Below are 19,263 nucleotides of genomic sequence, written 5' to 3'. Positions count from 1 at the left end.
CTCAGTGCAGTCACTTACATATCATACAGTACCATCAGTGAGGCATCTGATTGGCTCAAAATCCGCCAGCCTACATCCACAAAAGGTCTGTGATTAGTTCACCAAGATGTTTGAAACAACCACTTTACTGAGTTTCTTAAAACACCATGTGCCAATGAACCTATAAAAATTGATGTTTTGATGCTGTTTTGAAGGCAAAGGCAGGTCACACCAAATATTGATTGGATTCTGATTTCTCTTTACTTCATTCAATTTGCATTTTGTTAATTCCTAAAAATCAACTAATAACACTTGTATTTTTGAAAGCATTATTAGTTTGCAAGTTTTTTTTCCATACCTGCCTAAAACGTTTGCACAATACTGTATATACTAGGTTTTTCTCTATCTAGATGAAATTAGTGAGATTAAGAATCATCTAAAGTGTATGGGCATGTTAACTAGCCCCCAACATCTATTGTCACTGAAAACAAGGATTATGCATACTAAAATCCAACATGTCCATTTCTTTGTTCTTCGGGGGACATAATAAGTCTCTGTCAGTTGTTTATTTACTCTCTAATACACAACCCGTCTTACAAATTATCAATCAGTAAAAATAATCACTTTATTAATGAGACACCTGGAATAAGAACTGTCTAAACAGTCATGTTACTTTGTATAATTATCATAAAAGCAAGGGTATAGTTTACTGACCAGAGAAAGAATTACTTGTGCAGCTGTTACTACAATATTACCCCCCCCCAAAAAAAAATGTAACTGCGCCCACTAAGATTTACTATGTATTATTCATTAAAGGGAATCTGTCACCTCAGGGACAAACCAGGGATTCAAGCTTCAGGAGGCTAATTTGCATATTCCAGGTGCCTTCTGGGAGAAGCGAAGTCTCCCTAAGCTAGAAGATCGTTGGGTACAGCCGGGACCAGCTGCTTCGAAAGCATCACCAAACCAGGGATTCAAGCTTCAGGAGGCTAATTTGCATATTCCAGGTGCCTTCTGGGAGAAGCGAAGTCTCCCTAAGCTAGAAGATCGTTGGGTACAGCCGGGACCAGCTGCTTCGAAAGCATCACCAAACCAGGGATTCAAGCTTCAGGAGGCTAATTTGCATATTCCAGGTGCCTTCTGGGAGAAGCGAAGTCTCCCTAAGCTAGAAGATCGTTGGGTACAGCCGGGACCAGCTGCTTCGAAAGCATCACCAAACCAGGGATTCAAGCTTCAGGAGGCTAATTTGCATATTCCAGGTGCCTTCTGGGAGAAGCGAAGTCTCCCTAAGCTAGAAGATCGTTGGGTACAGCCGGGACCAGCTGCTTCGAAAGCATCACCAAACCAGGGATTCAAGCTTCAGGAGGCTAATTTGCATATTCCAGGTGCCTTCTGGGAGAAGCGAAGTCTCCCTAAGCTAGAAGATCGTTGGGTACAGCCGGGACCAGCTGCTTCGAAAGCATCACCAAACCAGGGATTCAAGCTTCAGGAGGCTAATTTGCATATTCCAGGTGCCTTCTGGGAGAAGCGAAGTCTCCCTAAGCTAGAAGATCGTTGGGTACAGCCGGGACCAGCTGCTTCGAAAGCATCACCAAACCTGAATTTTTGCCTGTAGGACATTATTGCAAGAGAGCTTGGCTGAGTAGATTACACAAGAAGGAAAACACACAGCAAGTCAGCAGGATCTAGGAGCAACATGGCAGATGTGACAACCTACATGGTGAGCTGCAGCATGTGCTACATGTTCACAGATCGACCAGAAGAAGAATCCAATTTCACCTGTCAGAAGTGTAGACTAGTGGCCCTTTTAGAAGAAAAGGTGCGGGGTCTGGAAGAAAGAATAGCAACTTTGAAACTCATCAAAGAGAATGAAGACTTTCTAGACAGAACAGAAGCATCTCTACTGGTCACAGAAGGTGCAAAAAGTGTCAGAGAACCTCCAAAAGCAGATGAGTGGAAGCATGTGACCAAAAGAAGCAAGAAGACCATGGAGAAATCACCAACCACACAACTGAAGAACCGATATCAAATCTTTGTAGAGGATGAAGATGGCACACCTAAGAATGAAGCAATACCAGCAAGCAAAATAGAAAAGGGCACACAGCAACAAGTGACAGCAAAAAGTACAGCCAAGAAGCAACGAAGAGTGGTGGTGGTGGGAGACTCACTACTGAGAGGCACCGAAGCAGCCATCTGCAGACCGGACATAACTGCAAGAGAAGTATGCTGCCTTCCAGGTGCGATGATCAAGGATGTGACCGATAGGATACCAAAGCTCTTCAGCTCCAAGGACGTTCACCCATTTCTTCTGATACATGTTGGCACCAATGACACGGCAAGGAAGGACCTACCGACAATCTGCAAGGACTTTGAAGAGTTGGGGAAGAAAGTAAAGGAACTGGATGCACAGGTAGTTTTTTCTTCTATCCTTCCAGTAGACGGGCATGGCACCAGGAGATGGAACAGGATCCTTGATGCAAACAACTGGCTAAGACGATGGTGCAGACAACAAGGATTTGGATTCCTGGACCACGGTGTGAATTACTGGTATGATGGACTCCTCGCCAGAGACGGACTACACCTCAACAAACCTGGGAAACACACATTCGCCAGAAGACTCGCTACACTCATCAGGAGGGCGTTAAACTAGAAGAAGAGGGGACGGGAAGAAAAACATTAGACTCGAACAAAGACGACCCAGGAAAACATACTCAGAAGGGAGGTAAGAACATTTCTAAAACAATCCACAGTGAGGAGATTGGAACAAAACAAAATCCTCTAAACTGCATGCTCGCAAACGCCAGAAGCCTGACAAACAAGATGGAAGAACTAGAAGCAGAAATATCTACAGGTAACTTTGACATAGTGGGAATAACCGAGACATGGTTAGATGAAAGCTATGACTGGGCAGTTAACTTACAGGGTTACAGTCTGTTTAGAAAGGATCGTAAAAATCGGAGAGGAGGAGGGGTTTGTCTCTATGTAAAGTCTTGTCTAAAGTCCACTTTAAGGGAGGATATTAGCGAAGGGAATGAGGATGTCGAGTCCATATGGGTTGAAATTCATGGAGGGAAAAAAATGGTAACAAAATTCTCATTGGGGTCTGTTACAAACCCCCAAATATAACAGAAAGCATGGAAAGTCTACTTCTAAAGCAGATAGATGAAGCTGCAACCCATAATGAGGTCCTGGTTATGGGGGACTTTAACTACCCGGATATTAACTGGGAAACAGAAACCTGTGAAACCCATAAAGGCAACAGGTTTCTGCTAATAACCAAGAAAAATTATCTTTCACAATTGGTGCAGAATCCAACCAGAGGAGCAGCACTTTTAGACCTAATACTATCTAATAGACCTGACAGAATAACAAATCTGCAGGTGGTTGGGCATTTAGGAAATAGCGACCACAATATTGTGCAGTTTCACCTGTCTTTCACTAGGGGGACTTGTCAGGGAGTCACAAAAACATTGAACTTTAGGAAGGCAAAGTTTGAACAGCTTAGAGATGCCCTTAATCTGGTAGACTGGGACAATATCCTCAGAAATAAGAATACAGATAATAAATGGGAAATGTTTAAGAACATCCTAAATAGGCAGTGTAAGCGGTTTATACCTTGTGGGAATAAAAGGACTAGAAATAGGAAAAACCCAATGTGGCTAAACAAAGAAGTAAGACAGGCAATTAACAGTAAAAAGAAAGCATTTGCACTACTAAAGCAGGATGGCACCATTGAAGCTCTAAAAAACTATAGGGAGAAAAATACTTTATCTAAAAAACTAATTAAAGCTGCCAAAAAGGAAACAGAGAAGCACATTGCTAAGGAGAGTAAAACTAATCCCAAACTGTTCTTCAACTATATCAATAGTAAAAGAATAAAAACTGAAAATGTAGGCCCCTTAAAAAATAGTGAGGAAAGAATGGTTGTAAATGACGAGGAAAAAGCTAACATATTAAACACCTTCTTCTCCACGGTATTCACGGTGGAAAATGAAATGCTAGGTGAAATCCAAAGAAACAATGAAAACCCTATATTAAGGGTCACCAATCTAACCCAAGAAGAGGTGCGAAACCGGCTAAATAAGATTAAAATAGATAAATCTCCGGGTCCGGATGGCATACACCCACGAGTACTAAGAGAACTAAGTAATGTAATAGATAAACCATTATTTCTTATTTTTAGGGACTCTATAGCGACAGGGTCTGTTCCGCAGGACTGGCGCATAGCAAATGTGGTGCCAATATTCAAAAAGGGCTCTAAAAGTGAACCTGGAAATTATAGGCCAGTAAGTCTAACCTCTATTGTTGGTAAAATATTTGAAGGGTTTCTGAGGGATGTTATTCTGGATTATCTCAATGAGAATAACTGTTTAACTCCATATCAGCATGGGTTTATGAGAAATCGCTCCTGTCAAACCAATCTAATCAGTTTTTATGAAGAGGTAAGCTATAGACTGGACCACGGTGAGTCATTGGACGTGGTATATCTCGATTTTTCCAAAGCGTTTGATACCGTGCCGCACAAGAGGTTGGTACACAAAATGAGAATGCTTGGTCTGGGGGAAAATGTGTGTAAATGGGTTAGTAACTGGCTTAGTGATAGAAAGCAGAGGGTGGTTATAAATGGTATAGTCTCTAACTGGGTCGCTGTGACCAGTGGGGTACCGCAGGGGTCAGTATTGGGACCTGTTCTCTTCAACATATTCATTAATGATCTGGTAGAAGGTTTACACAGTAAAATATCGATATTTGCAGATGATACAAAACTATGTAAAGCAGTTAATACAAGAGAAGATAGTATTCTGCTACAGATGGATCTGGATAAGTTGGAAACTTGGGCTGAAAGGTGGCAGATGAGGTTTAACAATGATAAATGTAAGGTTATACACATGGGAAGAGGGAATCAATATCACCATTACACACTGAACGGGAAACCACTGGGTAAATCTGACAGGGAGAAGGACTTGGGGATCCTAGTTAATGATAAACTTACCTGGAGCAGCCAGTGCCAGGCAGCAGCTGCCAAGGCAAACAGGATCATGGGGTGCATTAAAAGAGGTCTGGATACACATGATGAGAGCATTATACTGCCTCTGTACAAATCCCTAGTTAGACCGCACATGGAGTACTGTGTCCAGTTTTGGGCACCGGTGCTCAGGAAGGATATAATGGAACTAGAGAGAGTACAAAGGAGGGCAACAAAATTAATAAAGGGGATGGGAGAACTACAATACCCAGATAGATTAGCGAAATTAGGATTATTTAGTCTAGAAAAAAGACGACTGAGGGGCGATCTAATAACCATGTATAAGTATATAAGGGGACAATACAAATATCTCGCTGAGGATCTGTTTATACCAAGGAAGGTGACGGGCACAAGGGGGCATTCTTTGCGTCTGGAGGAGAGAAGGTTTTTCCACCAACATAGAAGAGGATTCTTTACTGTTAGGGCAGTGAGAATCTGGAATTGCTTGCCTGAGGAGGTGGTGATGGCGAACTCAGTCGAGGGGTTCAAGAGAGGCCTGGATGTCTTCCTGGAGCAGAACAATATTGTATCATACAATTATTAGGTTCTGTAGAAGGACGTAGATCTGGGTATTTATTATGATGGAATATAGGCTGAACTGGATGGACAAATGTCTTTTTTCGGCCTTACTAACTATGTTACTATGTTACTATGTTACCTCATATTGCGTATATAAACTGCATTCTGTAATGCTGTAGATAATCCCCCTATGTATCCTGAAAGATGAGAAAAACAGGTTATATTATACTCACCCAGGGGCGGTCCCGCTGTGGTCCGGTCCAATGGGCGTCGCAGTCCAGGTCCGGCACCTCCCATCTTCAAACGATCACGTCCTCTTCTTGTCTTCTTGCCGCGGCTCTTGCGCAGGCGTACTTTGCCCTGTTGAGGGCAGAGCAAAGTACTACAGTGCGGAAGCGCCAGGCCTCTGACCTTTCCCGGTGCCTGCGCACTGCAGTACTTTGCTCTGCCCTCAACAGGGCAGACAAAGTACGCTTGTGCCGGAGCCCCAGCAGGAAGCAAAGAAGAGGACGTCATCGTATGAAGATGGGAGGCACCGGACCCGGACCTGCGACACCCATCGGACTGGACCGCATCGGGACTGCCCCTGGGAGAGTATAATCTAACCTCTTTTTCTCATCTTTCAGGTTACATCGGGGGCTTATCTACAGCATTACAGAATGCTGTAGATAAGCCCCTGATGGTGGTGGCCGCAGCTTATATATACGAAATATGAGGTGACAGATTCCCTTTAAGCAGGTATTTGTCAAGCATGTTTGTTGCTTGCTCCATGATGGGGAAGCGCTCTCAAAATAAACAAAGCATGAGGGCTTAATAAAATGGATGTGAAAGATGTGTCAGCTGACATCATTTGGAGAAACGTAGAGGAAGCTAAATATTTATCTGTTTCTATCTTATTGTACAAGTTGTTTGTACAAAGATAACTGCATTCTTGGTTCTTATGCAGGACCACAAATCTCATGTTGGAGAAACCTCTTAATACATCAGCTTTTCTTTGCTTAGAAGAACAATATCTGTAATTTATTCACTCACATAATTCTACATTTCAGGCTAATTATCCTTGAAAAGCAAAATATTCAGTTGCTGTGATCTCATAGAAATCCTTAAAGGGAATCTGTCACCCCAAAATTCGCCTATAAGCAAAGGCCACCGGCATCAGGGGCTTATCTACAGCATTCTGTAATGTTGTAGATAAGCCCCCAATGTAACCTGCAAGATAATAAAAACAGGTTATATTATACTCCAGTCCACAGCAGTCTTCAGGTTATTCCCTATCTTATCCTTATTTGTTTAAGAATAAACCTTTAAAGGTGTAGTTTTATGGGCTTTTAAAGAGAATATGGTTGTAGTATGTTTTAGTTTTCATTACACTACAGAATCTTTATCTGCTGTAGTCCTGGTTTACATCGTGGTAGCTACTGTTTTTAACCCCTTAGTGACAGAGCCAATTTGCAGCGTTAAAGGGAACCTGTCACCCCCCCTGCCCCCCGGGCCTATTAAAGTAATATAGCCACCTTCAGCAGCACTAAGGCTACATTCTGTGAAGGTGGCTCTTATGTTTATTATCTCTAGGAATCCTGAAATAATTACTTTTATAAATTTCCCGCCATACCTCTATTGAGTCAGGGAGGTATGTTTTCTCCCCCTAACTCAACCGCCTCTCACCCGTCTATCATCCCACTCTGTCCTCCGTGCGCCGCCTCTTCTCTTTCTCCTGATGTCACCGGCACCTGCGCTCTGCAATCAGCTCTCGGACATGCGCCTTGCGCTCTGCCTATGAACGGACATCAGGTGCCTGCACCTTCATGTAGCGGCGGCCCTAGATCCCGCCCCACAGTGTGTTATGATGTATTCACACTGCGGGGCTGGGAATCTGGCGCCTGCTCAGTGGAGCGGGAAGAGAATTTTCCAAGGAAGAATGGATGAAGATTCCTAAAACAAGAATTGAAAGACTCTTGCTGGGTAGAAGCTGTGATACCATGCAGGGTGCCTAAACTTTTGCATCAGCCCACTTTCTTTTTAGTAATTTTTAAAGTGTAAAAGATGAAAATATACTGTATATATATTTGTTCTAAAATACAAAGGAAATGTGTCATCTTTAACATTAGGCTTTTTAGAAATAATTTCATCTTCAACTTGCTTAATTATTCACAATAACAGTAATTTTAACCAGGGGTGTCAAAACGTTACATGCCATTGTATATATATATATATATTACTGGATGGTGGCCCGATTCTAACGCATCGGGTATTCTAGAATATGCATGTCCACGTAGTATATTGCCCAGCCGCATAGTATATTGCCCAACCTCGTAGTATATTGCCCAGCCACGTAGTATATTGCCCAACCTCGTAGTATATTGCCCAGTCACGTAGTATATTGCACAGTGACGTAGTATATTGCCCAGCCATGCAGTATATTGCCCAGCTCACGTAGTATATTGCCCAACCTCGTAGTATATTGCCCAGTCACGTAGTATATTGCACAGCCCACGTAGTATATTGCACAGCCCACGTAGTATATTGCTCAGTCACGTAGTATATTGCACAACCCACGTAGTATATTGCCCAGTCACATAGTATATTGCACAGCCCACGTAGTTCATTGCCCAGCCCACGTAGTATATTGCCCAACCTCGTAGTATATTGCCCAGCCACATAGTATATTGCCCAGTCACATAGTATATTGCCCAGTCACGTAGTATATTGCCCAGCCACGTAGTATATTGCACAGCCACGTAGTATATTGCCCAGTCGCGTAGTATATTGCCCAGTCACGTAGTATATTGCCCAGCCACGTAGTATATTGCACAGCCATGTAGTATATTGCCCAGCCACGTAGTATATTGCCCAGCCACGTAGTATATTGCACAGCCACATAGTATATTGCTCAGCCACGTAGTATATTGCCCAGCCATGTAGTATATTGCCCAGCTCACGTAGTATATTGCCCAACCTCGTAGTATATTGCCCAGTCACGTAGTATATTGCACAGCCCACGTAGTATATTGCACAGCCCACGTAGTATATTGCTCAGTCACGTAGTATATTGCACAACCCACGTAGTATATTGCCCAGTCACATAGTATATTGCACAGCCCACGTAGTTCATTGCCCAGCCCACGTAGTATATTGCCCAACCTCGTAGTATATTGCCCAGCCACATAGTATATTGCCCAGTCACATAGTATATTGCCCAGTCACGTAGTATATTGCCCAGCCACGTAGTATATTGCACAGCCACGTAGTATATTGCCCAGTCGCGTAGTATATTGCCCAGTCACGTAGTATATTGCCCAGCCACGTAGTATATTGCACAGCCATGTAGTATATTGCCCAGCCACGTAGTATATTGCCCAGCCACGTAGTATATTGCACAGCCACATAGTATATTGCTCAGCCACGTAGTATATTGCCCAGCCATGTAGTATATTGCCCAGCCACGTAGTATATTGCCCAGTCACATAATATTTTGCCCAGTTACGTAGTATATTGCCCAGTCACGTAGTATATTCCCCAGCCACGTAGTATATTGCCCAGCGACGTAGTATTCAGCACAGAGCCATGTAGTATATTGCCCAGTCACGTAGTATATTGCCCGGTCACGTAGTATATTGCCCGGTCACATAGTATATTGCTCAGCGGCGTAGTATACAGCACAGAGCCACGCAGTATACAGCACAGACACGTAGTATACTGCCCAGTCACGTAGTATATTGCCCAGTCACGTAGTATATTGCCCAGCCACGTAGTATATTGCACAGCCACGTAGTATATTGTCCAGCCACGTAGTATATTGCACAGCCACGTAGTATATTGCACAGCCACGTAGTATATTGCCCAGCCACGTAGTATATTACCCAGCCACGTAGTTTATTGCACAGCCACTTAGTATATTGCCCAGCCACGTAGTGTATTGCCCAGCTGCGTAGTATACAGCACAGAGCCACGTAGTATACAGCACAGACACGTAGTATACTGCCCAGCCACGTGGTATATTGCCCAGTCACGTAGTATATTGGCCAGTCACGTAGTATATTGCCCAGCCACATAGTATGTTGCACAGCCACGTAGTATATTGCCCAGCAACGTAGTATATTGCACAGCCACGTAGTATATTGCACAGCCACGTAGTATATTGCCCAGTTACGTAGTATATTGCCCAGTCACGTAGTATATTCCCCAGCCATGTAGTATATTGCCCAGCGACGTAGTATTCAGCACAGAACCATGTAGTATATTGCCCAGCCACGTAGCATATTGCCCAGTCACGTAGTATATTGCCCAGTCACGTAGTATATTGCCCAGTTACGTAGTATATTGCCCAGTCACATAGTATATTCCCCAGCCATGTAGTATATTGCCCAGCGACGTAGTATTCAGCACAGAGCCACGTAGTATATTGCCCAGTCATGTAGTATATTGCCCAATCACGTAGTATACTGCCCAGTCACGTAGTATATTGCCCAGCGACGTAGTATATTGCCCAGCGACGTAGTATATTGCCCCGCCACGTAGTATGTTGCCCAGTCACGTAGTATATTGCCCAGTTATGTAGTATATTGCCCAGTTACGTAGTATATTGCCCAGTCACGTAGTATATTCCCCAGTCACGTAGTATCTTGCCCAGCGACGTAGTATTCAGCACAGAGCCACATAGTATATTGTCCAGTCACGTAGTATATTGCCCAGTCATGTAGAATATTGCCCAGCGACGTAGTATACAGCACAGAGCCACGTAGTATACAGCACAGCCACGTAGTATATTGCCCAGCCACGTAGTATATTGCACAGCCACGTAGTATATTGCCCAGCCACGTAGTATATTGCCCAGTCACGTAGTATATTGCCCAGTCACATAGTATATTGCCCAGTTACGTAGTATATTGCCCAGTCACGTAGTATATTCCCCAGCCATGTAGTATATTGCCCAGCGACGTAGTATTCAGCACAGAGCCATGTAGTATATTGCCCAGCCACGTAGTATATTGCCCAGTCACGTAGTATATTGCCCAGTCACATAGTATATTGCCCAGTTACATAGTATATTGCCCAGTCACGTAGTATATTCCCCAGCCATGTAGTATATTGCCCAGCGACATAGTATTCAGCACAGAGCCACGTAGTATATTGCCCAGTCATGTAGTATATTGCCCAGTCACGTAGTATACTGCCCAGTCACGTAGTATATTGCCCAGCGATGTAGTATATTGCCCAGCGACGTAGTATATTGCCCCGCCACGTAGTATATTGGCAAGTCACGTAGTATATTGCCCAGCCACGTAGTATATTGCCCAGCCACGTAGTATATTGCACAGCCACGTAGTATATTGCCCAGCCACGTAGTATATTGCACAGCCACGTAGTATATTGCCCAGTCACATAGTATATTGCCCAGTCACGTAGTATATTGCCCAGTCACGTAGTATATTCCCCAGCCACATAGTATATTGCCCAGCGACGTAGTATTGAGCACAGAGCCATGTAGTATATTGCCCAGCGACGTAGCATATTGCCCAGCAACGTAGTATATTGCCCAGACACGGAGGTATATAACACTTCCCACGCAGTATTTAGCAGTGTGTGCACCATATCCCTGTTAAAAATAATAATTAAAATAAAAAATAGTTACCGTATATACTCACCCCTGGGATCCAGCGAAGCTGTGTGATGCGGCCGCCATCTTCCGTTCCCAGGATACATTGCGAAATTACCCAGATGATTTAGCGGTCTTGCGAGACCGCTAAGTCTTCTGGGTAAGTTCGCAATGCATCTCTGGGAACGGAAGATGTCAGCCTACGCGAGCTCATCGTCCGACGACGGCAGGTTTTTTGTTTTTTTTATTATTTTTAACATTAGATCTTTTTACTATTGGCGCTGCATAGGCAGCATCAATAGTAAAAACTGGGTCACAAAGGGTTAATAGCAGCGGTTACGAAGTGTGTTACCCGTGGTATAACGCGGTCCGTTACCGCTGGCATTAACCCTGTGTGAGCGGTGACCGGAGGGGAGTATGGAGCGGGCACTGACTGCGGGGAGTATGGAGCAGAGAGTATGGAGCGGGCGCCGGGGACACTGACTGCGGGGAGTATGGAGCGGGCGCCGGGGACACTGACTCCGGGAGTATGGAGCGGGCGCCGGGGACACTGACTGCGGGGAGTATGGAGCGGGGAGTATGGAGCGGGCACCGGGGACACTGACTGCGGGGAGTATGGAGCGGGGAGTATGGAGCGGGCACCGGGGACACTGACTGCGGGGAGTATGGAGCGGGGAGTATGGAGCGGGCACCGGGGACACTGACTGCGGGGAGTATGGAGCGGGGAGTATGGAGCGGGCGCCGGGGACACTGACTGCGGGGAGTATGGAGCGGGGAGTATGGAGCGGGCACCGGGGACACTGACTGCGGGGAGTATGGAGCGGGGAGTATGGAGCGAGCGCCGGGGACACTGACTGCGGGGAGTATGGAGCGGGCGCCGGGGACACTGACTGCGGGGAGTATGGAGCGGGCACTGTGACTGCAGGGGAGTAGGGGAGGGACTAATCGGACTGTGGCCGTCGCTGATTGGTCGCGGTAGCCATGACAGGTAGCTGGTGAGACCAATCAGCGACTTGGATTCCATGACAGACAGAGGCCGCGACCAATGAATATTCGTGACAGACAGAAGGACAGAAAGATGGAAGTGACCCTTAGACAATTATATAGTAGATAGAAAGATTGTAATCTTTCTGTGTAAGTGTACTTTAACCATGGACATCCACTAAGAATGCTTAGTCCCAGGCATTACGTTAGTCAATATGGTAAAAAAATGAGATGATCTCATCTACAGGAATTTCCTAACATTTTTCAATTTTTAAAATAAAAGACTTGTTTTATTGGATATGGTTTTTGTAGACAGTTCCTGGCACGTTATAAGTGCATGATATTAAGACAAAATGTACTCTCCTCCCACCAAGACAGTGAAAATTACAGTTTATGTGCCTTAAAGATATAATATTTTGTTCTTTGAATTCATGCATTGTATTTCAAGTGAGCAAAAGACAATGGACCATTCTTACATACAAGAATCAATAGGCACGCTTTGTTCTTTCTATATATATACTACTGTGTAGTGGTTTACCCATCGTTTACATAGAACCTTAAGTAAAACCTCAGCAATAAAAAAGAATATAAGAAAGAGAGACTAATTGCATGTCTTAATTTCACCTATCAACATAAAGTATTATTTCCAAACACAATATATTGGTCGGTGAGTGTATAAGGAGATGAACATGCTGTCCATGTTCCCGCTTGAGGACACGCGTCTTGTTGTCATGTGTAATTTTGTATTGTGACATTCGTTATTAGTGGTGGATTGTATTTTGCCCTACAGTAGAGAGAGTTAGCGTTAATAGCTGGGACTAGCCCAGAGTGGGAGGTTCTAATGTGAAGAGACAGACAATTTCCTGTCAGGACAACTAATAGGGCCCAGTGTGCAACAGAAGCAGATCTAACGTCTGACTAGTCAGCAAAACCGCTTGACGTGGGTGTCCCTGACGTGAGGCAGTGGACGGTGAGAACAAAGAGTAGAGAAAGAAGAAGTGACAGAAGGACAGAGTGATGCACTAGTGACGAATCCTGGGACAGGACGCCTAAAATTACGGCACCAAGTTTTCTAGATAGAGAGGTAATGGGCCAGGATGGAATGGGGAATGTGAGACGAGGAGAGAGACCCTGGCTGTAGTTCCAAGGTGTAGTTCAGGCAGGTATATTATTCCCTGAAGCATTCCGAACTTTCAGAGAAAATCTAATTTAAGGATCTGAAGACCATAGCTGCTCCTGATCAGCACTTCTAATGGCGATTGGTAGGCCTCTTGCTATGGAAGAGACATGTCAATCATCTGCAGCGGAGCTAAGAGAAGATAGCCAGGGAAAAGTATACTTTCTCTGAAATGCACATCGGAGAAAAATATATCGGCCAGCAATTGTTCATCCAGGCTCTGATTCCTCATGCTACATGCAGTTTGGGCAGCATGAACTAGGTGTCAGGTTCTCTTTAATCAATTTCAGTATGGGTTATAGTATGATGAGGCATAAGTTACTACAGGCCTTTGCTGCTTTCCTGGTGAGTTACCGGCATCAAGTTGAGAGAGAGATAGAGAGCTAATTAGATAGATAATAGTTTAGAGAGGTAAAGAATTTAGAGATGAAATAATTGTCTAGTAGCTCTATGTTTACAGCAGCATTGACACTAACTAAGCAAAAGGCTCCCTTTTATGATGATGAAGAACTGCAATGTTAAGGCAATGACTGCAGCTTCTTTTTATCTGTAAGCGGGTAGACAATATGGTCAACACGGAAAGGGATTGTCCGATAGAGGAAAACGCCTGCTCCGTTCACAAGCAAAAGGGCAGCTGCAGCCTGTGATTGGCTGTAGAAATCAGGTGACTAGAAGGGCATGTCAGAAAAAAAATCTAATGATGTGCTCTTCAAGTTACCTGAGCGGTGCAGCCAGTCACAGCCTGCAGCAGTTTTCTGTAGTAAAGACTATGGTTTTAGAGTAGGGTGTCATAAAAGCTCACGTAGGTGTCCTAATACCTTTGTCCTTATAGTGTATGACCTCAACCAACCTAATAGTCATTTTTCCATGTGCAGTGTTCTTTAGTCATATCTAGAACATAATTGAAGATCAATTAAATACATACAGTATATGCTTAACAGAGCAATCATTAAAAAATGTATATTCACCTTTCCCCTGTATTTTGTTCTTAGGGTGGCAAGTCATACACCGGACCCTGTGGTGGACGAGATTGCAGTGGAGGATGCCAGTGTTATCCAGAAAAAGGCAGCCGTGTAAGCTATAAAATATTGCTATTTTATTTGCATTTGTTATAGTAAGTGGCAGAATTTCTCTAAAGTGGATCAGCCACATCTACACCGTCTTAAGCATTATTACTTATGCTTTGTCTGTACAATGAAAGACTATTCTTTTGTTTCTTGGCTAAATTATGATGTGAAAATTTGGGTTAGATGAAGGAGACATTGCCATATTAGGCTTTTTTATATTAGTATTCTTCTATGAATAAAACAAATTATACATTAGGCATCAAAGTAAATTAGCTCAGTCAAACTTTACATCTAATGTTTTTTTCTAGTTATAGACAATAAAAATTTCTTGACAAGACAGATACAAAAACATCAAGTTGTAGACCTTGGTAAAATTTAGCAGGACTTTACCCACTACTGGAGGCTCTTTATCAGGCATTTTTGCTAAGGGTACATTTAGACTAGTCAACAACCGGAAGTTTAGTACCCTGTTTAGACAGGCCGACCCTGCTTCCATACACACAGAGTGATCATTAGAGGGAACCTGTCACATTCTATAATGCTATTAACTTGCAGATACAGGGTTAATCTACAGGTTAATAGCATTAGGAAGGTGCCCAAGGGCAGTACTGGAAGTGCGACAACCTGAAGAAAATAAACTTTATTCCGCTTAGCTGCTGGCTTTGTCATAAAGGTGTGTCAGCGCAGCTACAGTCACTGTGGCGGCCGTAAGTACACCTCAGCACTGCAGGGACTGCTGCCTCCCCAACACACCTATGTGACTGAAAGCCAGCTGGTCCCCTCGAGGAATAAAATTACTTTTCTCCCACATGCCACACTTTCAGTGCAATGGCTGGGTAGCGTCCTAAAAGTATTAACCTGCAGATTAACCCTATAGCTGCAGGTTAAAAGCATTATCTGACATGACAGTTTCCCTCTAACACAGGGGTGGGGAATCTTTTTTCTGCCAAGGGACATATGGATATTTATACCATCCTTCGGGGCCGTACAATCTCCTCCCACAAAGTACATCCTGACTGTGGCACTGGTTTCAGGACGTAATCTTCATTGCATGCCCTTCAGTGTTCAGTAGTGAACCCTGCATGTGTGTTCTAACAGAGCAAAAAGAAACTAATGAGCTTGTTGTAATCAAAATACAGCTCCCTGTCAAAGAATGCGGTCTCTGAGAATCTGCTCGGGGGACCTGATAAAAGATCATCGAGGGCCGTAAATGGCCCTGGGGCCTGAGGTTCCCCACCCCTGCTTTAGCACTAGACTCTTTGCTCTGTGCACATTGATTGCTCTGTGTGCATAGTCATTGAGTGTCATTATTTTCAGCAGCAAACGTTTTGTTTATACAGTACGATGTGCTGCCGAGTTTAAGCAAACTTAATAATCATTTATTAACCTGAAGACCTACCTCTTCCGACAAGCCTACAACCTGCAGTAACCACCGATCGACCAAACCGCTGCATGACCAGCTCTATCCTCACCTACTGTATTCTCACCCATCCCTTGTAGATTGTGAGCCCTCGCGGGCAGGGTCCTCACTCCTCCTGTACCAGTTATGACTCGTATTGTTTAAGATTATTGTACTTGTTTGTATTATGTATACCCCTCCTTACATGTAAAGCGCCATGGAATAAATGGCGCTATAACAATAAATAATAATAATAATCATTTAATCAGACAATCGTTTTGCTCATTCCTTGGGTGATTGTCCTCCATATCACACTGGCCAATTTTCATAAAACAAGTGTCTCTAGTCTAAATGCACCCTAAGTCAGCACGTTTCGGTCATTATGTAACCAAACAAGGCTATGTGTGCATATGATGGGAAGTCTCCCTTCCTTTTGGCCTCTATCAGTTGGACTATACTATTATACCTTTTTTTAAACTACTACACAAGTACCAACATGAGTACATGGACACAGTACTTAGTACAGTGATCACTTTGAATGTCTGGTCAGCCGCTACCATATACATTTATATAACTGGAACCTACAACTCCCAATATCACACTGAACCATGGTAATGAGATGCTTGGAGTTTTTGTTATCAGCGATCATCTGACTTTGGACAATACAGGAACCACAGCATTGATTCGATGCAGTCAGTAGCATTATTAAACATTTAAAGAGTAACTTAATCTTTGGGAGATTTTTGTTATATGTTTTGTCCCTTTTATCATGAGCAGATCAGTGGGGTCCGGGTCATGATACCCCTACCAGTGTCTCAAATGTTTCCTTTGCTGAATAATGGAAAAATTACATTGCACTACAATAATTCACAGAAAGTGATGAATCACTAACAAAATGTTAGTGCTTTTGCTGTAGTTAACATAATTTTCAAAACATCCAACAAACTTTGCATATAATATGTATATAAACCCTTAAAGCATTTGTGAGAGTGCAAAAATATTTTCGACTGATAGTCATGGGCAAACGTGCTCGGATAAGATGTTATCCAAACATGCTCGGATGCTATCTGATTGTCTTCGGCGTGCTCGAATAACATGTTCGAGGCTCTGCACCTGCATGTCTCACTGCTGTTAGGCTAGTTTCACACTAGCGTTCGGCAGGGCTGCGGATGGCAGCCTCCTTCCACTGTTAAGCCCCGCCAACTGCCGCACCTCTTCCGGCAGGTCCGCCTACGTCTGCATGCGTCCTGCGTACCCTATCTATAACATTGGGTATGCAGGCCATGCGGATGTATGCTGATGCCTCTGCATGCGTCGTTTTGATGCTGCCCCGACCGCAACAAAATGCAACATGTTGTGTTCCACGCAGTTCAGCGCAGCTTCGAAACTATGCATGCAGAGGCATCCGCATACATCCGCATGGTCTGCATGCCAATATTAAATATAGGGTACACAGGACGCATGCAAACATAGGTGGAGCTGAAGGAAGAGGTGCGACAGTGGGCAGGGCTTAACAGAGGAAGAAGGCTGCCATCTGCAGCCGTGCCGAACGCTAGTGTGAAATCAGCCTAAGACAGCTGCCACACATGCAGGGATTGCCTAACAAACAGGCAATCCCTGCATGTGTTGAGACTGTCCAACAGCTGTGAGACATGCAGTCACAGGTACTTGAACATGTTATTGGAGCACGCTGAAGACAGTCAGATAGCACCCGAGCATGATCGCATAACACCTTATCACAGCACGCTCACTCATCACTAATGACTAACAGAAAAGGGAAAATCTTAAAGGTTACTGAATATTTAAGTACCGTATACTGACAAAACAGAAACATAGAGCCTTGAGAGTGCATATAACATCCACACATTCTAGAATTATATTGCAGTTGTGCTCAAAAGTTTACATACCCCAGCAGAATTTCTGCTTTCTTGGCCTTTTTTTTAGAGAATATAAATGATAACACCAAAACTTTTTCTCCACTCATGGTTAGTGGTTGGATGAAGCCATTTATTGTCAAACTACTGTGTTTTCTCTTTTTAAATCATAATGACAACCCAAAACATCTAAATGACCCTGATCAAAAGTTCACATACCCCATTTCTTAATACCGTGTATTGCCCCGTCTAACATCAATGACATCTTGAAGTCTTTTGTGGTAATTGTGGATGAGGTTCTTTATTTTCTCAGATGGTAAAGCTGCCCACTCTTCTTGGCAAAAAAGCCTCCAGTTCCTGTAAATTCCTGGGTTGTCTAGCATGAACTACGCGATTGAGATCTCCCCAGAGTGGCTCAATGATATTGAGGTCAGGAGACTGAGATAGCCACTCCAGAACCTTCACTTTGTTCTACCGTAGCCAATGAAAGGTCGACTTGGCATTGTGTTTTGGATTATTGTCATGTTGGAACGTCCAAGTACGCTCTATGCGCAGCTACCGGGCTGATGAGTGCAAATTTGCCACCAGTATTTGCTGATAACGTGCTGCATTCATCTTTCCTTCAACTTTGACCATGTTTCCTGTGCCTTTGTAGCTCACACATCCATAAAACATCAGCGATCCACCTTCGAGCTTTGCAGTAGGAATGGTGTTCCTTTCATCATAGGCCTTGTTGACCTCTCTTCAAATGTAACGTTTATGGTTGTGGCCATAAAGTTCAGTTTTAGTCTCTTCATTCCAAATTACCTTGTTCCAGAAGTTTTGAGGCTTGTCTCTGTGCTGTTTTGCATATTGTAGGCGAGATACTTTGTGGCATTTACACAGTAATGGCTTTCTTCTGGCGACTCGTTCAAGCAGCCCATTTTTCTTCAAGTGCCTCTTTATTGTGCATCTCGAAACAGCAACACCACTAGTTTTCAGAGAGTCCTGCATTTCAGCTGATATTATTTGTGTGTTTTTCTTTGCATCCTGAACAATTTTCCTGGCAGTTGTGGACGACATTTTTATTGGTCTCCCTGACTGTGGTTTTGTTTTTACAGAGCTCCTGATTTTCCATTTGTTAATCACAGTTTGAACACTGCTGATTGGCATTATCAGTTCCTTGGATATCTATTTGTATCCCTTCCCAGTTTTATACAGTTCAACTACCTTTTCCTGTAGATCCGTTGACTATTCTTTGGCTTTCTCCATGACTCACAATCCAGAAACGTCAGTGGCTGGATGAAAGATGCAAGAGTCTGTCTGGATCCCAGAAATTCACTCAGCTTGTATGCATACACACTGATTACAAACAAACAGGTCACAGGTAAGGATGTTACCTTTAGTAGTCATTCAAACCTATCTGTGTCAACTTCTGTGCATGTTATCAGGCCAAAATCACCAGGGTATGTGAACTTTTGATCAGGGTCATTTGGGTGTTTTGGGCTGTCATTATTATTTAAAAAGAGAAAACAGAGTAGTTTTACAATAAATGGCTTCACCCAACCACTAATCATGAGTGGAGAAAAAGTTTTGGTGTTATCATTCATATTCTCTGAAAAAAGGCCAGGGAATAAAACATTCTGCCTGGATGTGTAAACTT

The 19,263-nt window shown here is 43.6% G+C and overlaps 1 protein-coding gene across 1 annotated transcript in view; it reads left to right on the top strand.

Annotated features, from left to right (window-relative positions):
• Positions 1 to 19,263, top strand: part of COL4A2 (collagen type IV alpha 2 chain) — a 372,124-nt gene that overhangs the window by 105,456 nt on the left and 247,405 nt on the right. The window contains exon 4 of the mRNA XM_069757929.1: positions 14,274 to 14,354. Within this exon, the coding sequence (XP_069614030.1) occupies positions 14,274 to 14,354 (81 nt within the window). The remainder of the gene's footprint in view (positions 1 to 14,273; positions 14,355 to 19,263) is intronic.

This window comes from Ranitomeya imitator, chromosome 3, assembly GCF_032444005.1.
Source record: "Ranitomeya imitator isolate aRanImi1 chromosome 3, aRanImi1.pri, whole genome shotgun sequence".
Classification (NCBI taxonomy): Eukaryota; Metazoa; Chordata; class Amphibia; order Anura; family Dendrobatidae; genus Ranitomeya; species Ranitomeya imitator.
Note: the sequence above shows the minus strand (reverse complement) of the source record. Positions and strands in the feature narration are given on the sequence as shown.